At 43.4% G+C, this 26,710-nt stretch overlaps 1 protein-coding gene across 6 annotated transcripts in view; it reads left to right on the forward strand.

Moving 5' to 3' along the window:
• Positions 1-26,710, forward strand: part of MAD1L1 (mitotic arrest deficient 1 like 1) — a 565,246-nt gene that overhangs the window by 292,541 nt on the left and 245,995 nt on the right. For 3 of the 6 annotated variants that reach the window (XM_073361988.2, XM_073361987.2, XM_073361989.2), the window contains exon 13: positions 13,591-13,647. In XM_073361988.2, the coding sequence (XP_073218089.1) occupies positions 13,591-13,647 (57 nt within the window). Of the gene's footprint in view, positions 1-8,372; positions 8,488-11,641; positions 11,698-11,851; positions 11,874-13,590; positions 13,648-26,710 lie in introns of those variants that run through there. The other 3 variants (XM_073361990.2, XM_073361991.2, XM_073361992.2) reach the window with 3 other exon arrangements.

The following is a 26,710-nucleotide window of genomic DNA, read 5'->3' on the forward strand; positions in this document are numbered from 1 at the left end:
TGGCCAAGCACCACAACGGATTTCTTCAATTTGCATGCAGTGTTTCTTTAAAATACTGCTACGGTCAACTTAGAAATTTTTCATATTGCAAAAAATGTAACATTTTGCAGCTATGTCATAACCCCTTTAGGCTTGGCTTCACCTTGTTAGTTCATGAGGCAGCTACCCTGATGGGAAATTCACCACCACCCTCGCAGACTTTCTATTAGGAGAGAGGAGCTCTAAGGTGTATCTGGGAATCCTGGGAGAAGATACTGTACAAAAAGTGCAATGTATCAGTGTCTCCTAGGTGTCCTTTTCAGGAAGTGCTGCACACCTAGGGGTTGCAAACTATAGCTTCTGCCACTGAAACCCCTGCACCACCAAGAAGTAGCTTGTCTTCCCCTGGGGACCTTGGTCTGGAATTCTGACTAGGAAAGTTGGCACAAGCCAGGAATAATCAGCCATGTATGTGCATATATATATTACTCTGATAGTCTCTGATTGCTATGACTCTTCCTTTTTCTCCATGATAGTGAGACTTCTGCATGTCTCCATTCATCATCAAGTACAAACATTTATATTATGATTGTATGGAGTTTCTTCATATTTCCTAATGAAAACACAAGACTTCAAAGTGTTATGCCTTCACGTCAAAATTGTTTTGATTTACGACCTGCGTGTAACACACACAATTTACTGTGGGTTCACAAAGGGAGTACTTAGATTTGCTAATTGCTCATAGAATGGAGGGGAAAGTTTGTTCACTAGAGGTTGAGGAGCTTAATTTTTCCTGCGAGTGTGTCTGTCACTTGAGCAGCTTGTCCATAACATAGGGCAGCTGGCTCACATTCATGCTCCAGAGGAGAGATTCGGGCCATTGATGTGGCCAGTTTAACCACCTGCCTTGTAATTAACAGATTGTTTGGGGCTTGATTCATTAATCCTCAAAGCTCTATAGTTCTGACCAAACACTTCCTACTCCAGAGCTGGCATTAATAGATGTTTGACAGACACAAGGAGCAGTTATGAGGAGAGCAGTGGTCTTGACCTTTTTGATTCACTCCTGTCTGGTATATTTCCCATGTTTGTGTTTACTCATGAAGGTTTGAAATATGGCTGATGTAGCTACAATTGCTGTTTTGGAAGGTATTTGAGAAGAGCCATTAACTCAAAGAGCACAGGGAAGTAAACTGAACAATTCAGAAATGTCTCCCTGGTATTTGAATTGGTTCCCATGCTCTCAAACCATTTATATTATTGCTTCAAAGTCTGGATAGCATATCTAGAATATGGTCAGCTTACAATTTAGCATACCTCCTAGGAAGAGGATGTAATAGTACTAGGAACTGGTTTACATTAGGCAGTGTTGTCCCAATGGATGAACGTTTTAAATTGACAGATGATTCCCCCCCGGCTTTTTAAAGAGATTTGTTAAATGCTGAGCAGGATGTTTTTCTGGCATACTCTGCTTAACTGATTTTGGTTGCCCTGACCACACTGTGTGGTTAGTGGGCAAATTGTTGGTTGGCAACTTACTTGCCTATCCAATTCTTTAACCCAGTACATTCAGATTCCTTAAAGCTTGAGCACTGTGGTCCATGGGAATTGAACATGTACGTTAAGTAATGGAAATTTCTTGGGAGCTGAAAGATAACACATTTCCATTTGTGTCTGAAAATTCAGTGTGCATGTCCTTGCTACTGAGAGAGATCCCCCAGAAACTACAGTGATGGGCCCAGCACAAAAACTTGGATAGAACAGACTCAAGTCTGTTAAATGTGGGGATGTTGCTTTTTTACAGGAAAAAGCTCTGAGATTACAATGGCAAACTTTGCTCCAGCTTCTGTTGCATATTTTATTCTTCTGGCCTGAGTGGCAAATCTGAGAGTGCACCTTGTGAAGGGGATGTACATTTCCATTAATAAGGTGGAGAGGTGGCATGATAAATTGCAAAGAGTCTTAAGTGGCATGAGGCCATGTGGCATAAATTAGTCTTGGGTACAGGGCTGAAAATGTATGAATTGAGCAACCCGACTGTTCTATACCTGAAAGGCAAGCTACAGGAAACAATACAAGAACAGTCCCCTCAACTCCTTCCGAGGTGGCCCTGTAAATACCCTACATGTGTCTGAATCAAGGGGTGCAACAGGCTGCTATGTGCTATTCTAGGTCTCCCTCCAGCTGCTTCCTTAAGCTGTTGCGGTGGCTGCCAGCTTTTCTGAAGTGCTCTGATTAAGTGAGATGTTGGGTAAGTTCAGAGCCTAATTTCTCCTTCATAATTAAAAAATGTGTGTGTGTGTCATGCTGCTGCTTAGTTTGCATTTTCTTGTGGCCTAGTAGGAATATGGTAGTGAATGATGTTGCAAGCATCTTTCCTGTAACAGCTGAGCTAAGTTCAATATTTGATTTGGGCTAATGAAAGGGCTAGAGGGTAGGGCTAATATTTCAGGCTCTTGTGATAAAACATACAGATCAGCTACTTCACAGCCTGGTAGATCAGTCCCAGCGGACCACTACTAGTTTGGTACATTCAGTGCTTGTCTAACCCCCAGTGCATGTGGAAGAGAGAGTTGGGTGATAATGTCTTCCTGATATACCTATACTGTATATTTGCAAAGGTTCTCAAATTACGATATGCAAATCGCTTTCTGTTGGCTTGTGAAATGCTGGCTGGGGCCACCTTCTTATTTCTAGCTGCTGGGTCATATTAAATGACAGTTAACAATACATTAAATATGTCTCTCTTTACATTTTTATTTAAGCAATGGCTGTAGTTGCCACAGGGATGTAATATGATCATGAATTATATCTAATTCTACTCCTTTTTAGCACCCTAAATAATTCCTCTCCAGCCTTGATATTAAGACACTTTAATGTTTTCTCATGGTGATTATGCATTTTGTACAGTACTCCTCTGAAGACTTCTGTCTCAGTAAAAAGAGATAAAATGTATAGTTTGTCTTTTTTCATAAATGGTTTCCTCCAACCATCTAATCATGTTTGGTTGCTATTCTCTGAATTCCCGGTAGTTCCTCTTCCCTTCTTGGCACTGAGCTGCCCAGGAACAAATGCAGTAGAGAGAGCCTATTTTGTGATATGATGCTTCTGTGATTGCAGCCCAAAATCATACTGGCTTGCCATAGCACGCTGCAATTCGTATTTAACTTGCTGTCCACTTTTGCCTCTAGGTCTCTGTTGGCATAACAGTTTGAGAGGTCTGTTCCACCCATATGTGTGTTTTTTTTAAAGTTAAATCTTATGTTATTTACTGTCCATGTTTTGAATTTCTCTTGATCCTTTCTTTGACCTCTTCAAAAGGTTTTTTTGCAAACCTGCCAAACTTTGCATCTATGTATTATGCTAATATGCTTTGTGGATCCCCATCTCAAATTTCAGCCAAGATGTTAAATAACACCACACCATAACTCCCATTCTTATGGCATCCCATCAGACAATTCCCCTAATTGATACATTGCCATGATGACATGTTGTATGCTGCCCAAATAACAGATTAAGCCTTCAAGTAAATTAATTTCCCTTGTTTGAGCAGCGAGTCACATGGATGCTGCTTGTTTTCAGAACAGATTTGTTTCCCCACTGTTTAATTTTACCAAGGCTTAGGGATATGGTAATGAAACATGAGGTCTTAACTCTAGGTCACTGGTTCAAATCTCAGACAGTTAGTTGCTCAGTGTCATGGTCAGGGTTAAGGCAACTAGGTGGGGCAGAGAGGAGACGCTTGACCTAATATTATCCCTGCTGTATTTGTTCTCTGGAAAAATAGAGGACTTCATTTTCCTGAATTCAGTATAGAACTCTTCACCAGTGCTCATTTCTCATTAAGGAAGTTTTGTGTCAATAAATCAAAGTTTAGAGATATTCCCAGGGCTGGACTTTTCACAGGTACTATGTTCAAATACGTGGGAGGGATGGAGAGCTTATCTATCCAGGCAGTTATTGCGCAGCAAGCCAGGGTGTGAATCTACAGTGCTCCAGCTCGACATACAGTGGTATCCCGTGTGGACACTGCTACAACACAGTGAAGGTACCAGAGTGCAGTTACTGCATGGCAAGCTGGTGCAGTATAGATTCCCAGCCTAGTGTTCTGCACAGTAACTTGTCTTATAGACAAGCACTTAGTTCCTCTTAAGTCTTTTTGTTTCTATCAGAACTGTGCATATATGTCATAATTTCTTGTGAGCCGGGAACTTTGCATGCGGTTCTTTGCTTCAGTGACTGCACTTTGCCCTGCATCTTAGTTTTGGAAGGTGTGTAGGTGTCACCTTTTGCATCTTGGACAGCTCTCCTCTTAGCCAGTTTGCAGGAGCTTAATATTAGCCTGAGCCATTGTGTAGGTCAAGTTTGAAACTGAAGAAAGAAGTGGGAAAAAGAATATGTACACCGTGTGGTAGGGGAGAGTTACAGTGCGAATTCTAAGTAAAAAGCGGGTTATAAACGTGCTCAGCACCTATAACTTGTTCTCCTCTATTACTTTGGGTTGGGGACGAATTCCTTATTTTGGAAATACAGGGATGGTGGAAAGTATCCTGTGAAACACACATTGTTAAAATGTTTGGGAGGGTTTGTGGTAAATGTAATTGACTTTCCTAATGTGCTCCTCCAAGAACCATTTAGATTTAGAATTCTCTTGGATTAACAGCCTTCAACGTCAGATTCCTATCTCAGTCAGTATCACAGTAGCCTTAGTGAAGTGCCCTCACACTTGGGCATTTCAATCTGTTCATGGATTGCTTTTCAGCACTTATTGTCTTTGGTCTGTTTGACTTTTCCTTAGTCCAAGATAGACCCTCACAGACTGGAACCAGTATTAGGTTTAACCAAAAAAAACCTTCAGAAACAGACGTCAAAGAGAAACAGCAGAGCTAAATTTATTTGCATTAATTTGGGCTTGAATAGGGACTGGGAGTGGCTGGCTCATTACAAAAGCACCTTTGCCTCTCCTGGAATTGACACCTCCTCATCTATATTGGGAGTGGACTACATCCACCCTGATCGAATTGGCCCTGTCACCACTGGTTCTCCACTAGTGAGGTAACTCCCTTCTCTTCATGTGTCAGTATATTTATGTCTGCATCTGTAATTTTCACTCCATGCATCTGAAGAAGTGGGGTTTTTACCCACGAAAGCTTATGCTCAAATAAATCTGTTAGTCTTTAAGGTGCCACCGGACTCCTTGTTGTTTTTGCGGATACAGACTAACACGGCTACCCCCTGATAGGTTCTCAACCTATTTACCATTGTGGGCCTTACATGCAACTTTCTGTGTGTTATGTGGGCCTCATCCACACAATATATATACTACCTGTACGGCCTTGAGGATGTCACATGGGCTGCAGCTGTGTGCTGATTGCACCATGGGTTGGGAACCACAGGGTGCAATTGTAGACTAATATGTAACCCTTAATCCTTTTTTTGTTTCTAGCTCAGGATGGTCAAATAGTCCTTGTCTGATGGTTAAAACCCTCTTCATGTAGACCTAAGTCCATTAGAGATGTTGGAAAGTTTATTTATTTTCTATCCACTGTGTTCATTCCATCCATGTGTGTGTTGCAAAGGTTATTCCAGCATATGAAGAATGTCTTTGCACTTGCAATATCTGGCTCTTTTCTGACTCTATCTGGCGATAGAATTCTACCTGATGAAATATTTGTGGGGAAAAATTGCTCCCAGGCATTGGTGAATTTACAAACAGTCTCCTGACATTTCAGCATCCTTGTGGGAATTTCAGTTTTACTTTCTTGCTTGTGCTTGCTCTTTACGTCTGCAGAGGGCTGGCATCTCCTGTAGTGTTTAATGAGTGTGCTTCATTTCCCCACAAGAGAACCCAGGGTTATGTTAAAACCACATTCATCTTGTATGGGTGCCTGTTCCTTTAATAACATGACATCCTTATATGGTCTGCACAGCTAGAACCTGTAACTTTCTTGGTCCTTCCACTGAGCTGAGGGAGACTTGGGCTCTGCCTAATTGCAGTGTTTGTTTCTTTGTTTGGGGAATTGATCTACACATTTTATGCTGAACTCTGAGACTGTAATTTTTAGTTTGCTTGTATTTCAGTGCGATTAGCTTGTGTAGCTTAATGTTTTTCATTTCATTGTCATGAACTGCTTGTCATTCATGTCTTTTGGATACGGTGCTCGTAAAGCCCATATTATGTAGTGTAGAGATGTCATTATAGAGACTCTGGAGGGTTTAATGAATATCTGCCTGAATTAGTTTGTATGAAAAATTTTAGTTTGTATTGGGTTATTTATACTATTTAAATGTGTTTTGCTTTCTTCCTTTGAGACTATCCTTCACGCTCTGTGCTAGCCACAGGGAGGCTGATCGGAGGCTAGCATGGTGTCATGGAACAGAAGAGGTGGAAAGAAGTGACAACAAAGTATTGTCTGTCATTTCTCTGAACTAATACTACAATACCAGTTTCCTCTAGTGTTTTCTTTCATAAAGGCCCATCATCACCGAAGAATCATAAGATTCTACCAAAGCTCCTTCACCGGGTTGGTTCACCATTTCCACAAAACTGCATAGGCGTATCTTTAACTCAGAAGAGATGCCATCTCTGAACCAAGATTGGCTTACAGCTTTCTCCTAGGGAAACCTAGTTCCTCTGTCACTGCACCAGCTTACAGGTTTCAGAGTAACAGCCGTAGTCTTAGTCTGTATTCGCAAAAAGAAAAGGAGGACTTGTGGCACCTTAGAGACTAACCAATTTATTTGAGCATGAGCTTTCGTGAGCTACAGCTCACTTCATCGGATGCATACTGTGGAAACTGCAGAAGTCATTATATACACACAGAGACCATGAAACAATACCTCCTCCTACCCCACTGTCCTGCTGGTAATAGCTTATCTAAAGTGATCATCAAGTTGGGCCATTTCCAGCACAAATCCAGCTTAGGGTTTCTTTGAGAGAGCCTCGGCCAGGAAAACTCTGTTAGCCTGCTTTGCAACGAGAGTTCGTCAGCCCCAAAATATTCACCATGCCACTGTCTCCTTGAGAGAACCCAAGCCACCATCACCTCCAAGGACTCTACCAGAGCATCTTCCCATCAGGGTTTCTCTACAGGAGTTCCTGAACATACCTCTGTTTAGTCTCAAGTTCTGCTTTACAAAGGCAGGAGCTTTTGAACTCCTCTGCCTGAAGGCTGCAAAAAAATCTCTGAATAGTCTTCAGTACATGCATTGCTATGAGAGGCAATATGGTCCAGTGAATAGAAAACTAGATTAGGGTTTAGGAGAGCTGGATCTATTCCCAGCTTTGCCAGTGACCTGGAGTGTGACTATGGGCAAGTCACTTCCTTTCTCTGTGCCTCTGTTTCTGCACCTATCCTTGGGTATGTCTACACTACGAAATTAGGTCGAATTTGTAGAAGTCGGTTTTCTACAGAGCATTTTTATACAGTCGATTGTGTGTGTCCCCACACAAATGCTTTCAGCGCATGTAGTCAGCGGAGTGTGTCCACAGTACCGAGGCAACCATCTACTTCCGAAGCGTTGCACTGTCGGTAGCTATCCCACAGTTCCCGCAGTCTCCACTGCCCATTTGAATTCTGGGTAGAAATCCCAATGCCTGATGGGGCTAAAACGTTGTCGCGGGTGGTTCTGGGTGCATATCGTCAGGCCCCCCTTCCCTCCCTTCTTCTGTGAAAGCAATCGTTTTGCGCCTTTTTTCTTGAGTTACCTATGCAGACGCCATACGACGGCAAGCATAGAGCCCGCTCAGCTAACCGTCACCGTGTGTCTCCTGGGTGCTGGCAGACTTGGTACTGCATTGCTACACAGCAGCAGTTTATTGCCTTTTGGCAGCAGACTGCCAGTGCAGTGCAGTATGACTGGTAGCCGTCGTCGACGTAGTCCTGGGTGCTCTTTTAACTGACCTCGATGAGGTCAGGGGCGCCTGGGCAAACATGGGAGTGACTCAGCCAGGTCATTTCCCTTTTAAGTTTCGTCACATGGCGATTGAGTCCTACTGGCAGTGCACTGTCTTTTAATCAGCAGCCAGCAGAAGACGATGGCCAGCAGTCATACTGCACCGTCTTCTGCCAAGCACCCAGGAGATGACAATGGCTAGCAGTCGTACTGCACAGTCTGCTGCCAGCAAGATGTATAAAGACAGATGAAGTGGATCAAAACAAGAAATAGACCAGATTTGTTTTGTATTCATTTTCTCCTCCCTCCCTCCGTGAAATCAGTGGCCTGCTAAACCAAGGGTTTTGAGTTCTATCCTTGAGGGGGCCATTCTGTTTCTCGCAAAGTCACCCCCTTTGTTGATTTTAATTCCCTGTAAGCCATGTCGTCAGTTGCCCCTCCCTCCGTCAGAGCAAAGTTAGACAATCGTTCTGTGCCTTTTTTCTGTGCAGACGCCATACCCCGGCAAGCATGGAGCCCGCTCAGATCACTTTGGCAATTAGGAGCACATGAAACACCACACACATTATCCAGCAGTATATGCAGCACCAGAACCTGGCAAAGCGAAACCAGGTGAGTAGGTGACGTCAGCGCGGTGACAAGAGTGATCAGGACATGGACACAGACTTCTCTCAAAGCACAGGCCCTGGCAATGTGGGCATCATGGTGCTAATGGGCAGGTTCATGGCGTAGAATGCTGATTCTGGGCTCGGGAAACAAGCACAGCCTGGTGGGACCGCATAGTGTTGCAGGTCTGGGACGATTCCCAGTGGCTGCAAAACTTTTGCATGCGTAAGGGCACTTCCATGGAACTTTGTGACTTGCTTTCTACTGCCCTGAGGCGCAAGAATACCAAGATGAGAGCAGCGCTCACAGTTGAGAAGCGAGTGGCGAAAGCCCTGTGGAAGCTTGCAACGCCAGACAGCTACCAGTCAGTCGGGAATCAATTTGGAGTGGGCAAATCTACTGTGGGGGCTGCTGTGCTGCAAGTAGCCAACACAATCAAAGATCTGCTGATATCAAGGGTAGTGATCCTGGGAAATGTGCAGGTCATAGTGGATGGCTTTGCTGCAATGGGATTCCCTAATTGTGGTGGGGCCATAGACGGAACCCATATCCCCTATCTTGGCACCGGAGCACCAAGCCGGCGAGTACATAAACCACAAGGGGTACTTTTCAATAGTGCTGCAAGCAGTGGTGGATCACAAGGGATGTTTCACCAACATCAACGTGGGACGGCCGGGAAAGGTACATGACGCTCGCATCTTCAGGAACTCTGGTCTGTTTCAACAGCTGCAGCAAGGGACTTACTTTCCAGACCAGAAAATAACAGTTGAGGATGTTGAAAAGCCTATAGTTCTCCTTGGGGACCCAGCCTACCGCTTAATGCCATGGCTCATGAAGCCATACACAGGCAGCCTGGACAGTAGTCAGGAGCTGTTCAGCTACAGGCTGAGCAAGTGCAGAATGGTGGTAGAATGTGCATTTGTACGTTTAAAAGCGCGCTGGCGCAGTTTACTGACTCGGTTAGACCTCAGCAAAACCAGTATTCCCATTGTTATTACTGCTTGCTGTGCGCTCCACAATATCTGTGAGAGTAAGGGGGAGATGTTTATGGCGGGGTGGGAGGTTGAGGCAAATGACCTGGCTGCTTGTTACACACAGCCAGACACCAGGGCGGTTAGAAGAACACAGGAGAGCGCGGTGCGCATCAGAGAAGCATTGGAAACCAGTTTCATGACTGGCCAGGCTATGGTGTGAAAGTTCTGTTTGTTTCTCCTTGATGAAACCCCCCGCCCCTTGGTTCACTCTACTTCCCTGTAAGCTAACCACCCTCTCCTTCTCCCTTTGATCACCACTTGCAGAGGCAGTAAAATCATTGTTGCTTCACATTCATGCATTCTTTATTAATTCATCACACAAATAGGGGGATAACTACCAAGGTAGCCTAGGAGGGGTGGGAGAGGAGAGAAGCACCAGGAGGGGTGGTGGAGGAGGGAAGGACAAGACCACACGACACTTTAAAAGTTTAAAACTTTAAAACTTGTTGAATGCCAGCCTTCTGTTGCTTGGGCAATCCTCTGGGGTGGAGTGGTTGGGTGGCCAGAGGCCCCCCCACCACATTCTTGGGCGTCTGGGTGAGGAGGCTGTGGAACTTGGGGAGGAGGGCGGTTGGTTACACAGGGGCTGTAGCGGCAGTCTGTGCTCCTGCTGCCTTTCCTGCAGCTCAGCCATATGCTGGAGCATATTAGTTTGATCCTCCAGCAGCCTCAGCAAGGAAGGAGAAGATCCTGTGATCCTTGAAACACATGCAGCTGGTGGAGAAAAAAAAAAGGGACAGTGGTATTTGAAAAGACACATTTTATAGAACAATGGTTACACTCTTTCAGGGTAAACCTTGCTGTTAACATTACATACATAGCACATGTGCTTTCGTTACAAGGTCGCATTTTGCCTCCCCGCACCGCGTGGCTACCCTACCCCCTCAACCCTCTTCCCTCGCTGTGGCTAACAGCGGGGAACATTTCTGTTCAGCCACAGGCAAACAGCCCGGCAGGAACGGGCACTGTTAGGGGGCTTATTCCTTCACCCACTTACTTCCCTGGTCCTTCTCGCATGAACAGAGAGCAACAATACCTGAAGTCCAAAGGTGCAAACAATTCGACGTTTATTGGGGTGAACTTCCAGCAAGCATGGTTCCAGTTTCCTTCCTTAGTATCCTCCTTCCCAGCTCTGACACCACAGAGCCTTACATCTGTGTCCCTGTTCCCATTCCTACCCTTAGCCAAACATGATTCCAACGTCCTTACTCCCATTCCCTGTTCCCATTTCCCCCTTTAGCAAAACATGATTCCAATTTTCTTACCCCCATTCCCTGCTCCCATTTCCCTCACCCTCACCCACCACCTCCCACCCACCCCCACCCCACCCCCACTCCCACTCACTTCCTCATTGACTACAGATTATATAGTAAAACTTGAGTTCTGCTTAGCTATACCTTAACCAATCATTTTCCTGAAATTTAACTAACCAATCCTAACATATTGTAACATGATTATGTAACCAATTATATCCCACCACCTTAATTAGTTTACACCCAGCAAAATTAATTATACAGCAGACAGGAACAATCACGGAACCAGACAGAGATTATATAGACAAACAACAGCAAAGTGGGAACTATAATGACAAAACAATACAGAAGTGAGGATTTCACATCCCAGCTATTGATAAGTGTGTTCTTGCCAGACAGGATGCTATCAAACTAAGTTTCCTTTTACATTTTCTAGGCACTTCCCTTTCTCTGGAGGTGATAGGAATACAATCCTGTCCTGATAGTGCCTAACAGCCCAATAGCACCTTTTTTCAATGTGACTAGTTTGGAATGTGAGGATGTGACTGCTTCCCAGCTTATGGCTGCCTCTGCTGCTTAGCCAAAGGCCTTAGCCTAAGAACAGGGCCTCAGACTGTGACAGTAAGAGAAGGCCCTTACACCAGCAGACAGTGATTTTGATTCTCTCTTTTATACCTCTATAATTAGCCAAGTGATAAGAATACACCTAAATTCTTAGAGTATAGGCCTTTACAGACAGACCTGAATATCTATAGCCTAACAGGCACCTCTGAATGTCCGCTTACTAAAACCACCCTCTTTCAGCCAGGTGACCAGGTGACCATGAATGATATAACTCTCCTGAGGATAACACAGAGAGATAAAGAATGGATGTTGTTTGAACGCCAGCAAACATACACTGCAATGCTTTGTTCTACAATGATTCCTGAGTACGTGCTACTGGCATAGAGTGGTAAAGTGTCCTGCCATGGTGGACGGAATAAGGCTGCCCTCCCCAGAAACCTTTTGCAAAGGCTTTGGGAGTACATCCAGGAGAGCCGCGAACGCCAGGGCAAATTAATCCTTTCACATGCTTGCTTTTAAACCATGTATAGTATTTTAAAAGGTACGCTCACCGGAGGTTCCTTCTCCGCCTGGCGGGTCTGGGAGGCAGCCTTGGGTGGGTTTGGGGGGTACTGGCTCCAGGTCCAGGGTGAGAAACAGTTCCTGGCTATCGAGAAAACTGGTTTCTCCGCTTGCTTGCTGTGAGCTATCTACAACCTCCTCCTCCTCCTCCTCCTCATCTTCCTCGTCCCCAAAACCTGCTTCCGTGTTGCCTCCATCTCCATTGAAGGAGTCAAACAACACGACTGGGGTAGTGGTGTCTGAACCCCCCTAAAATGGCATGCAGCTCATCATAGAAGCGGCATGTTTTGGGCTCTGACCTGGAGCGGCCATTCACCTCTCTGGTTTTCTGGTAGGCTTGCCTCAGCTCCTTAAGTTTCACGCTGCACTGCTTCGGGTCCCTGTTATGGCCTCTGTCCTTCATGCCCTGGGAGATTTTGACAAATGTTTTGGCATTTTGGAAATTGGAACGTAGTTCTGATAGCACAGATTCCTCTCCCCATACAGCGATCAGATCCTGTACATCCTGTTCGATCCATGCTGGAGCTCTTTTGTGATTCTGCGACTCCATCATGGTCACCTCTGCTGATGAGCTCTGCATGGTCACCTGCAGCTTGCCACAGTGGCCAAACAGGAAATTGAAATTCAAAAGTTCACGGGCCTTTTCGTGTCTACCCGGCCAGTGCATCTGAGTTGAGAGTGTTGTCCAGAGCGGTCACAATGGAGCACTCTGAGATGGCTCCCGGAGGCCAATACCATCTAATTGTGTCCAGAATACTCCAAATTCGATGCAGCAAGGCCGATTTCAGTGCTAATCCCCTTGTCGGGGGTGGAGTAAGGAAATGGATTTTAAGAACTCTTTAAGTTGAAAAAAATGGCGTCGTCGTGTGGACGGGTGCAGGGTTAAATCGATTTAATGCTGCTAAATTTGACCTCAACTCCTAGTGTAGACCAAGGCCTTGTCTTTCATGTGTCTACAGAATGTAAACTCTTTAGGGCAAGGACTTTTTCCTTGTAATGAGGCACTAATTTTGATTGTAGCCTCTATTTACCACATTAATACAAATAAATAATAACAATGGTCCTATATGTCACAAAAGATCCTGTGCGTGTATTATTGGGGGCTCTCTACAGTATAATAAAATTAGATATGTTCACACTGTATTTCATGCATTTGTAATTTTTTTCTTATGGGGAGTTTCATTCATTACAGGATAATAAATGATTACCTCTGGTCCTTGTCTGGCTACTTTCATAGTGTTTGAACTACAATTGGTACCCTAAATTTGGCAGTCTTGTTAAAGAGATCAAAGACAACATGCACGGAGACTGACCCAGCTGCACAGCTCTAGAAGTAGTTTTATGTTTGTTTTACGTATAGCTAAAGACCTATCATCTTGAAGGCTATAAATCTAACATCTTTCACCAGCCTCAGAAAAACATAGAGAGGAAAGTGCATAAATGTGGGTTTTTTCCTTTAATCAAATAAAAAAGAAAGGGAGACTTGAAAACCTCAAACTTTTCATACATCATCCAAGCAGAAGCAATCCGATGGGCCCTGCGGTGTTTGAAGTGTTTAGGTGCTACTTAGCTCAGTCCACATTTCCCAAAACTGGAGTGCTGGCCACTTAATGGTGGCAAACTGTAATAATTCATAGTGTTACTGAACAAAGATCATAGTCGCTAAAAATACTGTTCTGATTTTTATTTTTCTGAAGGCTCAGCTGTCCCAAGCTTTGGAAGAAGTGGGAACCCAGAAGCAAAGAGCAGATATGGTATGTGTTCATTTTCTTTTACTCTTTGTTTTACAGTGGTGAAAAAGTGATGTGCAACTTTAAATGCCTTTTAACAATTTGGATCCCGAATTCCAGATGTGAACAGGCAGTGAACCTTGCAAGGGGGAGAGAATGTGTATCCCATTAAAAAATATCACAGGTCTGTCCCCTGGTCTGTCTCCATATTTACTTGGTACAAACCCTGCATTCTGCTGAGATTACTCAATGGTGCTTGTCCTTCGAAAGCCTGTATTCTTCTTGGCAATTTGCCTTCTGTTCGTTAGCAGTTCTAGAAGGAAAATAAGCATTTTACTTCATAATGAATCAGATATTTTCCTTGGGTGACTGCCGTTCATCTTAGATGAGACAGATTTTAAAAACTGCAAACTAGGTTTTATTATTTGTAAATTTTTCAGCTGTACTTGTCTATTCAGTTAATTCTAACCTTCTCAGAGACAGGAAATGGGCCAGAAAACAGGGGGAAGTGAGGTTGTATACAGTTCAGTTGCTTTACTATACATGATCCTTCATGTTCAGGAATGAATAAGACATCAACATTTAACCATTCAAGTCCTTGTGGTGTACAAATGAGCAAGTCCCAAAGCTTCAGCTGCAGAATTTTTTTTATTATGGACAAACCTGCATGGTCCAGAACAAAAAGATAAACAATATAGTATTGTTTTATGTTAAACAGAGTGAATTTTAACACTCATGAAAGTGAACGTGTAGGACTGGCAACGGTCAGCAGGTGCTGAAGAAACCTCTGGTCAGAAACCCAACTGCTATCCGACGCTTCTGTTATCTTCCTATGAGCCTCCACACAACTCTGCTAATGCACATTGGTCTTGATCTTCAATGTTCTTGCTATTCTTGTAATGAGTTGGCACACCTCTGTCAAAGCCTCTTAGTCTGGCTGTGTCGCTCGTTGCTGTTCCAATATTGCACTTTCCATAAACAGAGACCCAGCTGTATCAAAAAGTGTAATAGATCAGAGACTGCCAGTTGTGTCAAACGGTGCGGTGGCTGGGTGACGTGGACAGATCTTTTTGAAGATTTAGTCAATTTCACTGTGACTTGAGTCAGATGTGAGCTGAGATCTCCAGAGAAAACAGTATTAATTCCATTTATCATCTAGTCTCTAAATTACATGGGCTCTCAATTTTAAATTCAGTGCATTTAGCACTGGGCCTGTGCTCACTGGACATAAGAATAGAAAATTGTTACATCCTCCAGGTTCGGTGTGGTTTTTGTAAGCATCTCAAAAATTACTCTAGCTCCAGTTTTCAGTTGCATATCTCCCATAGACAGTTTGGAGCACTAAGTGTGCTAGCAGATAAGATTGGGAAAGTTTAGTTCATTGTGTTTATATGTGAAAAGCTGTTGTGCACTATTGTTGAGGAGGGGGATACAGGAGTAAGCAGTGCCCAGTGTATATTCTTGTGAAATTTTAATTTAACTAGAACACTGGACAGTCTCTACGTAAAAGAATAAATGGACACAAATCAGATGTCAAGAATTATAACATTCATAAACCAGTCGGAGAACACTTCAATCTCTCTGGTCACGCAATCACAGACATGAAGGTCGCTATCTTAAAACAAAAAAACTTCAAATCCAGACTCCAGCGAGAAACTGCTGAATTGGAATTCATTTGCAAATTGGATACTATTAATTTAGGCTTAAATAGAGACTGGGAGTGGCTAAGTCATTATGCAAGGTAGCCTATTTCCCCTTGTTTTTTCCTCCTCTCCCCCCCCCCCCCCGACATTCTGGTTAAACTTGGATTTAAACTTGGAGAGTGGTCAGTTTGGATGAGCTATTGCCAGCAGGAGAGTGAGTTTCTGTGTGTGTCCCCGGGAAAAAAAAGTGGGGGAGGTGAGAGAGCCTGGATTTGTGCTGGACATGGCCCACCTTGATTACCATGCACATTGTAGGGAGAGTGGTCACTTTGGATGAGCTATTACCAGCAGGGGAGTGAGTTTGTGTGTGTATGGGGGTGGGGGGGGGGTGAGAAAACCTGGATTTGTGCTGGAAATGGCCCACCTTGATTATCATGCACATTGTGAAGAGAGTTGTCACTTTGGATGGGCTATTACCAACAGGAGAGTGAGTTTGTGTGTCGGGGGGTGGAGGGTGAGAAAACCTGGATTTGTGCTGGAAATGGCCCAACTTGATGATCACTTTAGATAAGCTATTACCAGCAGGACAGTGGGGTGGGAGGAGGTATTGTTTCATGATCTCTGTGTGTATATAATGTCTGCTGCAGTTTCCACGGTATGCATCCGATGAAGTGAGCTGTAGCTCACGAAAGCTCATGCTCAAATAAATTGGTTAGTCTCTAAGGTGCCACAAGTACTCCTTTTCTTACTGGAGGTCTTGTGGTCATCCTCACAGAGCCTATGCCAGTCTGGTAGGAAGAGGGTCCTGACTTCTGGCCCTAGGCTATGGTAGTTTGGAGTATGGTTTGCAGAGTGCTGAGATATGAGCATTATTTAGATCGGTGAATTTCATTCAGTAGACCTGAGAAAATTGTTCCATAGCAGGGCATGCGGTCTGTTTTCTCTTTCCCATCCTCCTATCCCATTTGAAAGAAGCTAATTTATTGTAGCTCCTCTTCAGAAATGGAGGTTGGCTTTGCAGATGTTTCCCCTCCTTGCACAAATAACATCTCCCTCTTGGAAAGGCATGTGTCACTCCTTTTATTTGTTTAGGGGTGACATGATAGTGTTCCGTTTGGATGCTTCCATTCCATTTTAGACCACCTGAGGTCTCAAAGGATTGTAGCATCGTCCCCATCACACTCCCTGCTACTGAAGAAATGTTCTCTCCTGGCATGTTTCTCCAACTCTCTCTCTCACCTAGATGGCCTTATTTTCAGACTCATTTTAAATTGACACTTCAGCAGTTGTTTCCCTGATTTGGATTCCTTACATCTCCCTTCCCTTTTATCTCCCTCCCCATTATTTAGCAGTGATCTTCCTCTTGTTAGTTTGATGCTAAGCTTCTGTGGCTGGGAAGATGCAAAAAGGCTGCTTCGTACCCTATCTTCTGACAGAAGTGGATATTGCTTTTCACCAGCTAGTCTCTGCATGAGCTTGGTCTATGGCTGTAAGTAAGATGGAATAAACACCTGTCAGGTACTATCACACAATCCAGTGGGTCTTTGGGCTGCTGATTGGGATAGGATGCTTTGCAGGTGACATCTCTGCAACCACCTTTATGAGTGCTAATAGTTCTCCAACACTGCTCACAATGGTGAAGATGAAATTATGTGCTCTGAGTTCAGTGGTATAACAGATTTTATCTCACCAATGGGTCTGAGAGGGTGTTTGTAGATATTCTACTATGGGCCCATGGTAGGTAACTCATTCTGGACATCCGGATATTAAATCAAAGCCTCTGCTGCATTAGTGCACACTGGGAGAGTGGCCTGGACTAGAGTGACTGTGTGGTGTACGCTGCCAGGAGGAGAGGGGCCCTGTTTCAGGGAGTCACGTGGGCCCAGAGAATTCTAGAAGAGTTGTGGCATGTGCCTCTTGCTGCCAAAATGCACTGTATCAAAAAGTGTAATGGACATGCTGAGCTAACTGGCATAGTGTATTACAGCACATGATTCAATTATTTCTCTGCTAAAAATCAGTTTACTACTGGAAAAAAAGAAATTAAACAGCTCCCGCTAATTGCAGTTGACAAGACAAAGGCAGTTTGACTTTCCAGTATTAATTAGCAAACCCATACTAATTAGCTCGTATAAGCACAATTCACGCTTCTTTCCCTAAATGCAATTAATATCGCAACTGAAGACGTCTCTGGGCTGTGCTGCTATCATTAACATACTTCACCCTAATTAGACATGGCCAGTAGTGGCTGGAGAAATGAGTTTGTGATTAAGCCATAAAACACGCTCTCATATTTTACACCCTTCAGGGAACTTGAACCTAGAATTTTTCTCATTTAAGAGAAAATACCCCCATCATTGAGTTGTTTAATTATTATAATGGAACTTTGATTTTCTTTCCCACTTCCTTTAAGTTATTTATTTTGCCTTTTTGGGGTGTTTGTGTTCCCATTGTGCGTGTGTGACTTTCTGAAGAGGAGTTGTGTGGCATCTGATTACAGGATGGTCGGCAGCCAATCTGTCAGGACTTGACCAAAACTGGGTGACCATTTGTTCCTGATTTTGCAAGAAAAAAGTTCAGCTGGTTTGTTCTTGTTGAAAGAAACTTTTATTTTGTTCTTTTCAACCGATTTTTCTGCAAGTTTTGTTTTGCAGATTATGTCAACTAAGGAGTTTTTGAAATAAGTTAGTACTCTTGAATAGCTTTCTCTACAACTTGCTCGTTTATCAGGGATCATTCAGTGTGTTCATCAAGACTTATAGTTCCCTAAGTTTGTGATTCCAGGATGTTTATATGTGTGGCAATTTAGTTTAATGCTGTTTGTGGGCATATTGGGTTGACAGTGCATGAGTCTGATTGCTGTTTCCCTTTGCTGAGGCATACACCCAAGTATTCTTTGGAGAAGGATTTTTTTTTGACTTCCTGACTTTGTTTCCCTTCACTCATATCCTCTTGTACGCATGACAGAATTATCTGGCTCAGGAACGTTATCCAAATAGTGGCTGGGGTCTGTGATCTCCCTCTCCCTTTAGTCCCTTTAGCAGGTGGCATTTGTGTCTAGACTTTTTTCACCATTTAATCTCTGAGGGAAGCGGTGATGGTGTTTGGGTATCAAACAAGTGTGCCTGTGTTTTCGTTTTCCAGAAACGCTCTGAGCATCTCAGGCTTTTGTCTCAGAAAGACAGCATGGCTTCCAGGGCAAATGTGAGCTCTGAAGGCTTCAGACTGGTGATTGGAAAGAATTCTCTTTTTTACCTTTCTAAAGATTAAAGACCCCAGGTAGGGGAGTCAGAAGTGTTGCTGAGCAGGGTGGGAAGCAAAGGAGATTTGGAAATGTAACTAACAAAATAAATTAGAGGAACTGGAGGCCACAACAGAAGAAATTAAGAAAATGATGGAAGAGGGATAGAGAGAGTACATAGAAAGGTCAGTACAAAGACACGGTGGTTTACAAGCTGGGAAATAGCCCTGGGACCAAATCATATAATGAGTATGATGAAGGTGTAGCAATGTGAAGTGCCTTAAATTTCAAAATGCTAAACTGTATTTTTGTCTTTAGGGGTAACCAAAATGAACGCTTAATTAAGGAAAGAACATAGAAGAAACAGGAATAGTGAAACTGAAGTGAACAGCTTTTTTTTTTTTTTTTGGTTCTGCAATAATTATGAACTGCAAAGAGATGTAGAGACCATTACAGAAACTGAGCTGAGAAAGAACCAGCATGCACCAGGGTTAGGCAGCAGAAATCCATAGATTAGAAACATTTAGTAAATAGAGGATCCTACAAGTCTTGTCTTGGATTTAATATTTGAGTGAAATACCAGCTGAAACTCAAAAGAAAATCCCACATTTTAGTCTGTGTGTAATAGGAGTGATAATACAGAAGAGTAAACCTCAAAATAGAAGGACCTATGGTGGGTAGCTGGGCATTAGGGCTAAGAAATAAAATGTCCATTGTATCCATATTTAATAATGAAAGGTGGTCAAACACGCAGTTAGGAATATCAACAGGACAACAAGAGTGATAAAGATGAAGGTTCTAAGAGACAGATAAAGCCTCCAGATCATCTACAAATAGCTGGCAGTTAAATCCATAGGAATTAGAGCACTAAACTGCTGCAGGTATAAATAAAACTGAAGCTAGTATAGAACCCTTTGTAGATCATCACCCATGCTGGGAAGATGGCTGTAGAAGGACAGGGTTTTTTTTTCCTTTTGTTTTTCAGACACAAGCTGCAAAAAAGGAATGATCAGTGAGATAGGTCAACTTCTATGAGAATGCAAGGCTTTGGTTTCCAAACTAATTTAGATGACAACAAATCTCCGTAATATCTTCTACAAGTCCTAGCTTCTTCTACAAGTCTAGCAAAATCAAGACAGATGACTACCTGGGTATTCAATTTAACAACAATGTGATCTTAACAAACATGTAGTAAGGCAGTTTAGTGCAGTATCCAGTGCTAAAATTGGATTGAAAAGCATGAATGTTGTTATAAAAATACAGCAAAAACTGATCCCAGATGAGATAATATAATAGGTTAGATACAAAGGGGAAAGATTGGATGGAAATTTGAAAAAGTTCCTGATAGTTTAAGTATTTAAACTAGGCTTCTTTATACCTGGGATAACCAACACATATTCAAATTTAGATGGGCAAATTCAAGAAGTTAAGGAAGAATTAACAATATCCGTAACGGTACCTGTGATACAAATGAAGGTCTTCATGAGTAGAGCAGAAGCGATAGGATCAATCAGTTAAGCAAGTTGTTGGTTGTGCTGTAGAGATCAATACAAGAATATTGTAATTTGAAACCGGGGGAATGAACAGCATGAGTCAGAAGAGAAGGGAGAATGGTAAAGAGAGAAAGATCCAATACCACCATTACCACTAGAACAGCATTGTGAACTCTACTCACCAGGAGAAACGTTAACTCCTCAGTCACGTGCGTTGAATCTGATAAGAGATCATTGTTTATGATCCCTTGGCGTACTATTACCTAAATGCCATGCTGACTGGCGGACTAGAAACATGTATTGAGGGAGAGATACTTAAAGGACAATTTAAGAAGGCAATCTTTCCCCTGCACAATCTTACCCCTGCAATCTTTCTCCTGCCCTTATCCTTTAAATTAGGGGTATGATTTTGCACTTTCCCTTGCAGTTCTGTTCTTTCAGGAAGTTGGACTGATGGGAAGGGGGAAAAGCTATATATTGTAGGAGGGGTGTCTGATTCTTCTCTCCCTCCTGCCCCCCCTTCCATTCTACCTAGATGTGGAGCCATAGCTCTTAGGGTAAATTCTTTCTTAGGGGAAGGGAAAGAAATACAATGATTCTGAGAATATATCTACCCTAGTACTAATCCTAGATAAGAGCTCAGCCTCTGTATCCATTATGAAAAGGAGTACTTGTGGCACCTTAGAGACTAACCAATTTATTTGAGCATAAGCTTTCGTGAGCTACAGCTCACTTCATCAGCTCACGAAAGCTTATGCTCAAATAAATTGGTTAGTCTCTAAGGTGCCACAAGTACTCCTTTTCTTTTTGCGAATACAGACTAACACGGCTGTTACTCTGAAACCTGTACCCATTATACCATTCATAGGAAACTTGCCCCTCTCTGTTCCCTGTGGAGTGGTGTATACTAACCTGTAAGGCATGGAAACAGCATCTATTTCTGACTCCTGTTTTAGCAGATTAAATGAATGTTCCCTTGCAAAATTCCCTCTGCTGGTTTTGTTGCATTTGCTTCAAGTTCCATCTCTGGAAATTCATGCTCAGTACAGAAGACACTGGCAAAATCAAAAACATCTGTTGTATATTACTGGGGATGGAATGAACAGAGACAGGGAAACATCAGGACCTTGAATAGGTGAATAAATCACGTATGACACAGGGAGGGGATCAGCATGCTGCACTTTCACATGCTGGTGTATCAGTGCTACTTTAATTATGTTAGAAGAGGAGACTCTGTCATTCGATTGTACTGGTTTATTTCTGTTTTAAAAATCCATCTAGGCACATGGGATCAAACAGTACATTCTCCTCAAATTAAAAAGAAATAAACTGTCTGTTTAAAAGTCCCATTACACAAATGAACCTGCTGTTGGAACCATTAACATTAAAGTTTTATGGAACTCGGCAGTACCATTTGGTTTGAGCAGGACAGTTTACATTTTCTCATTGAAGACAATCACAGCTGACATGGGGTTAAGGACTTCAAAGCAGCAGTGGAAAGCACTTGAGTAGTTTCCAAAGCAGAGAGCGCCTTTCTCTTTCTTCTTGGGCTCCTGGCTCCTCATGGGAAAGGCAGCTATGGCATGTGGAAAGGGACACTGCATCCGATGAAGTGAGCTGTAGCTCACGAAAGCTTATGCTCTAATAAATTGGTTAGTCTCTAAGGTGCCACAAGTACTCCTTTTCTTTTTACGGATACAGACTAACACGGCTGCTACTCTGAAACCAGACTCTATGGTGGCTCTAGCTCAAATTATGCTCCTGAAGAGCAATCTCATTGTAAAAAATGTGGCTGTGGTCATTCAGTCTTGCCTCAGTGCTTCATGTCCACCCTTGGAAGCTTCACTGTAGTGTAACAGAGTTGTTGCAGTGTTGGCTTCATGCTGCGTTTCCATCCAGGAGTCTGGCTGTGGTATCATAGAATTGATTGTTGTAACTTAGTATTATTGCTCTCTGATCCTAACAATATTGTTGGGGACCCTGCTGCTCTAGAGTAATGAAGTAGTACTTGCTTTATTCAAAATGCTTCTGATTGCTTGAGAGCTCTTGGAATCTCTGGTCATTTATGATTCAGTTGTGTGGAGGTATAATTTCAGGATCCTGGTGATGCATGATTCCTCGCTGTCTTTTCGAAGTTGTGTCTCAAAATAATTCATGAGCATTTTCCTTTCTTTACCAGGTAGATATTTCACTAGCCACATCTCACCTGGATTTTGAAGCTTCAGTCTTTTCTGTCAAAATGTAGGAGTTGGAAGATGATGCTCTTCAGTCTTTCTGATGTCTGAGTTGATAAGCTACTGCAGCCATGACCCCAGGTTCCCTCATTATGGGTGAAATTCACCTCTTCCAATGGACCAGCTCCACTGAAATCCCTTTAGGCCTATTCTGAAGGCTTTCGTGGTGCACAGGCCTTGTGTTCTGCATAGGGGTGAGTGTCATCCTGTAAGCGCAATCTCTCTGTGTACAAGGATAAACAGGAATAATGAGAATACTGCTGGCTGTGGGGTTTCAATCTGGGCTCTTCACCTATTCCTCCCTACTCGCTGAATGCGCTGTTTGTGAAAGGTTTGTTCAGTATGTAGTACCTCTGCAAGCAAACCAGAGTAATAGGAGGCTTTAATAATAAAATCCACCTTCTTTACATAGTTGATATTTCTGCCTTTTAGGAGTTTGTTATATAGCGAAACCAGTGAACTGATTGGGGTTATTTGTGTTCTCCCTAATGGACTTTCACAAACAAGGCAAACCTGATAATTAGCAATAGCAAAAAGGAATATTTCATTAATTGGACTGAATGAAAAACCTATAGACTTGAAAATCTGTTAACTTGGCTTTCCCTCCTAGTGCCTGCACCTGTAAGAGCATCTGCAGGAACTTGGTGAGGACACTGAGGTTAGGACATCCCTCCCCCACTCTTGAAGATGATTCTTTGATAATCTCTAATGATCAAGGTCTCCATTTTACCTCTTTGAAAGCATCATCTTCTACAGCAGAGTGCCTACTGTGATTATTCTGGAATATTAGATTAGTGCTGTTTGAAAAGTGCCAGCTACTCATTCACAAACACCACTTCCTTCAGTACTTAGGTTTTCCTACATCTCTCACTCAGGTTCTGACCAAACCTGACCTTGCTGAGCTTGTGAGTTCGAACAAGAACACAGTCCAGTGCGGCTGAACTGCTGGAAGAGGAAGGATGCACCTGTGATTGTGGGGTTAGAATTGACATCTTGGCACTGTGGTCAGATGCTGCTGGTGTGATTAATGCAGTTTCAGATCATGACTTATCCATCGTTGTGTAATGACCCTCCCATCAAGGATTGTCAGTGGAGACTGAACCCTTAATCCTCAGGGCAAAAGCACAGACAGACCACTACTGCCTAAGGCAACAGCACAATTCCAGTAGTTGTAGCAGTAATAAACTAGTACCCTTTATGTAACCCTTCTCCCAGGTGTTGGCACCAATAAGAGTTGGGTTCAGAGAGTTTTAAGAGGAACGCCTAGGTAACAAACACCACTGGCTCCTCCCAATACCCATAATTTCTGGGATCATTAAATACCTTCCCTGGGAGCCCTGAATAGGCACTACTTTGCCATTCACCATCACTGCGTCTGCCTACAAAACAAACGTATTGGGCGAAAAGGGAATACAGCATCAACTTGGAAAAACACAACAGCATAATTATATGAATGATAAATAAAACACTCCTCCATGATGATTTTGGCAGTAGTCCATTAACTCTGTTCCCTACGTGCTGCTGTGAACATCCAGGAGGCAAATGTTCCCTTACCATGTCACTTTACCTTTCCCCATCTGCTAAACCCCATTCATGGTTTGGATCAAAGGGTAGTGTAGTCCCAGTCGTGCAGTGCACTCAGATGGACACAGACCTGTCTCTAGTCCAGTCCCTTGGGAAGTGCTGCCTGGTCTTGACCTGAGATGGCTCCACCTAACCCAGCTGTAGTGATTTCAGCTTACTTGGCTGGGTACGAGTTGATTCTCCAGAGTTCACTCAGTTCTGCTGCTGTCCTCTGCAGCTTCAGCCAAGATCCCTGTCTACATTGCACTGCACTGAAGAGCTGCCTCTTTTAGCTGCTATTGAGGAGTCTTCTCAACAGCACAGGATTCTCAGTGGCGTGGAACCAGTAGTATATGGGACCCTTGAGCAGAGTCCTTGCCACTGGCAAAGCACTCCTTGTCACAACACAAGGAACACTTTCCCCTCTTCTGTCAGTTGTAATACACAACTCTGAGTTTGCATATTAGTGACTGTGACTCACAAACTGTCACTGGAAGAATTCTGGGTAGAAAGCGTATGCCAATGAAGCTCTGTATAGCCATTCTTCCCCCTCTTCATTTATACATTGGATGTGGGAGGGGAGAAGAGGAGGAGAGAGCTCCTTCCTATCTGGAGCTTCCATGCATCTGGGATTCTGTGTAGAAAAGCTTATGCAGATGAAGCAGCTCTGTGGCCGTTCTTCCCCCTGCTCATCAATAGAAGGGGCAGAGAGCTCCTTACCCTAGAACTTTGGGCCACAGGGCTCACATACATGTAGATTAGCCAGTAGAGGGACGCATGATGCTTCTGTACAATCTGGTGAAGAGTATTTGTTTTACTTGCGCACATTGGTGCTGTGAAGAATATTGTGTTCCTTGTTAAGGGGAGGTGAATGTGGTCTAAAGGGTATGTCCTGCAATGCTGAAGTAGACGATCTGTAACAGATCTTGCTTTCCACTGGAAAGGGTCACATTTGAAAGCCTTGCTTTCCAAAACTTCATGTCTACTCAGAAACTGAGCGATGGTTCACAACATGCCCTGACCTTTACAATGCAGGATCATGACTGAAATGATGCCAGAACAGAAACACCAGGAATTTCCTCCTTTGTGCTGCAGAAGAGTATGGGTGGAGAGCTTTATAAGATGTTCCCTGATTTGAAAAGCAAAGTCAGTGCTCTTTAAATACAGAGCCTTTCCGTTCTCCAAGCACCATCATTGAGTCTGTGATGAATCATGTGCTATCTCGGGGTGACAAGTTTTGATTGTATTAGTTGAGTTAAAGCTTCCTCTAGAGAGGAGTGAGGACTTTCTGCTCTACTAGGTTGGTTCTGGGAGGGAGGGAGGAGTATCAGGTGTGAATTCCTTGATTCTTCTGGGATTTCATTTCTCTCTGACCTAGAAGAGAGAAGGAGCCTGGAGAGACAGCCATGATAGTTCTGCACAGAGATCATGCATGTAAACAGTGCACAACTTGAATTCCTCTGACCACTGCTCATCGGGGGAGGGGCAGTAATCCTTAACTCCTCTGTGTGTCATCCTGAGGGAGGAGAAGCAGCTCTCAGACCCATCTCCCTTATCATTTCCACAATACTTACGAGCTATGCTGGGGAAGGGCATTTTGCTTTCTTCAGTGCGTAGGAGGAATGGCTGTTGGGTCCTCTTTCCCTATTTCTGGTCCCCCCAGGAAAGGAAAGAGCCTCTGAGGCCCCTGTCTTGTGGTGGGACTGACATGGGCCTCTGACTCTCTGGGATGCAGTTTTGCAAACATTTCAGAGCACCCGTAGCCCTTGAGCGATCTGATTTAATGGGGGCGGGTGAGATAATGTGCTGTAGATGTGTCCAGAGATCAGACAGCTGACGAGGTGCCTTTGTTTATGCCCATAGATGATTGTGGGTGTATAAAAAAGGAGGGAGGCTAAAGTCTAAAAATGAGGTCTCAAGAATGTGTCTTGTTAGCCTTTGCACTCATCAATGAGTGCAGGAAAAGAGACTTCCCCATTTTTATTTTACCTTCCATCTGCACTGTGCCTCTGTGGCATTAGAATAGATTGTCAGCAGCGTCTGTGCTTCTGGCTGCCAAAGAGGTGGTGGTGGCAGTTGGGGGGGGTCTCTCTGAACTGTTCTGTCAGGGCAACAAAGTCCTTGGGAAGAAGCTGAAAAACCTCATTTATCCACAGAGACTAGAAGATCATATAGCAGAACGCTTCCTATGACCTCTTAGTAAATAATGAATGGGTTTGTCCCACCTTTTTTGGAGTCGCTTAATTGAGGCTGACAGCTCTTTGTTGTATTACAGGCTCTGGCTTGTCAGGAGAATTTTTACTTATTTATGGATATTTCATTAACCTCTAATGACTGGCTGTATAAAAGCAAGCTCTTGCCAGGCCTTGTCCCGTTGGTGCTGCTTCTCGTGCTAATATTTTCTACTGCAGATCATTTTACACTTTCCCTTCCCCTTTGTACTGAGACTAGGAGGTTATTGTTGATGGCAGTCAGAACATGTGTCCCAAAGGCTGGGGAACCAGGTTTCTGTTTTGCCACCCATGCTAAAGCAATGGTATTCAATGGTGTGTTGCTCTCTGGTTTTCTTTTTGTGACCACTCCTTTTGGTAAGGATCGTGTTGATTGAAGAGGGCCATAGGCACCCGTTGCAGGATAAAATGGGAAGCACCTGCTTTATTCTTTGTGTTGTGCTCCCTTTCTTGGCTGTAGCAAGAGGCTTTTGTGATGGCTCATTTCATTGGAAAACTTGAGTGCTTCTGAATCAACTCTTCCACAAGCTGTTCTTGGGAAGGGTTTGTGGAACAACAGTGATGACTTCGAGCATCTGACTTTGACCACTTATTTAATGATTTGCTGGCAAGAAAACGGATATGGAAAAAACTAAAATAATTGAACTTGTAAGCCACCATCAAATCACAGTTCTTTGGTGGG

The sequence above is a fragment of the Lepidochelys kempii genome, chromosome 10, assembly GCF_965140285.1.
Source record: "Lepidochelys kempii isolate rLepKem1 chromosome 10, rLepKem1.hap1, whole genome shotgun sequence".
NCBI classification, from domain to species: domain Eukaryota; kingdom Metazoa; phylum Chordata; order Testudines; family Cheloniidae; genus Lepidochelys; species Lepidochelys kempii.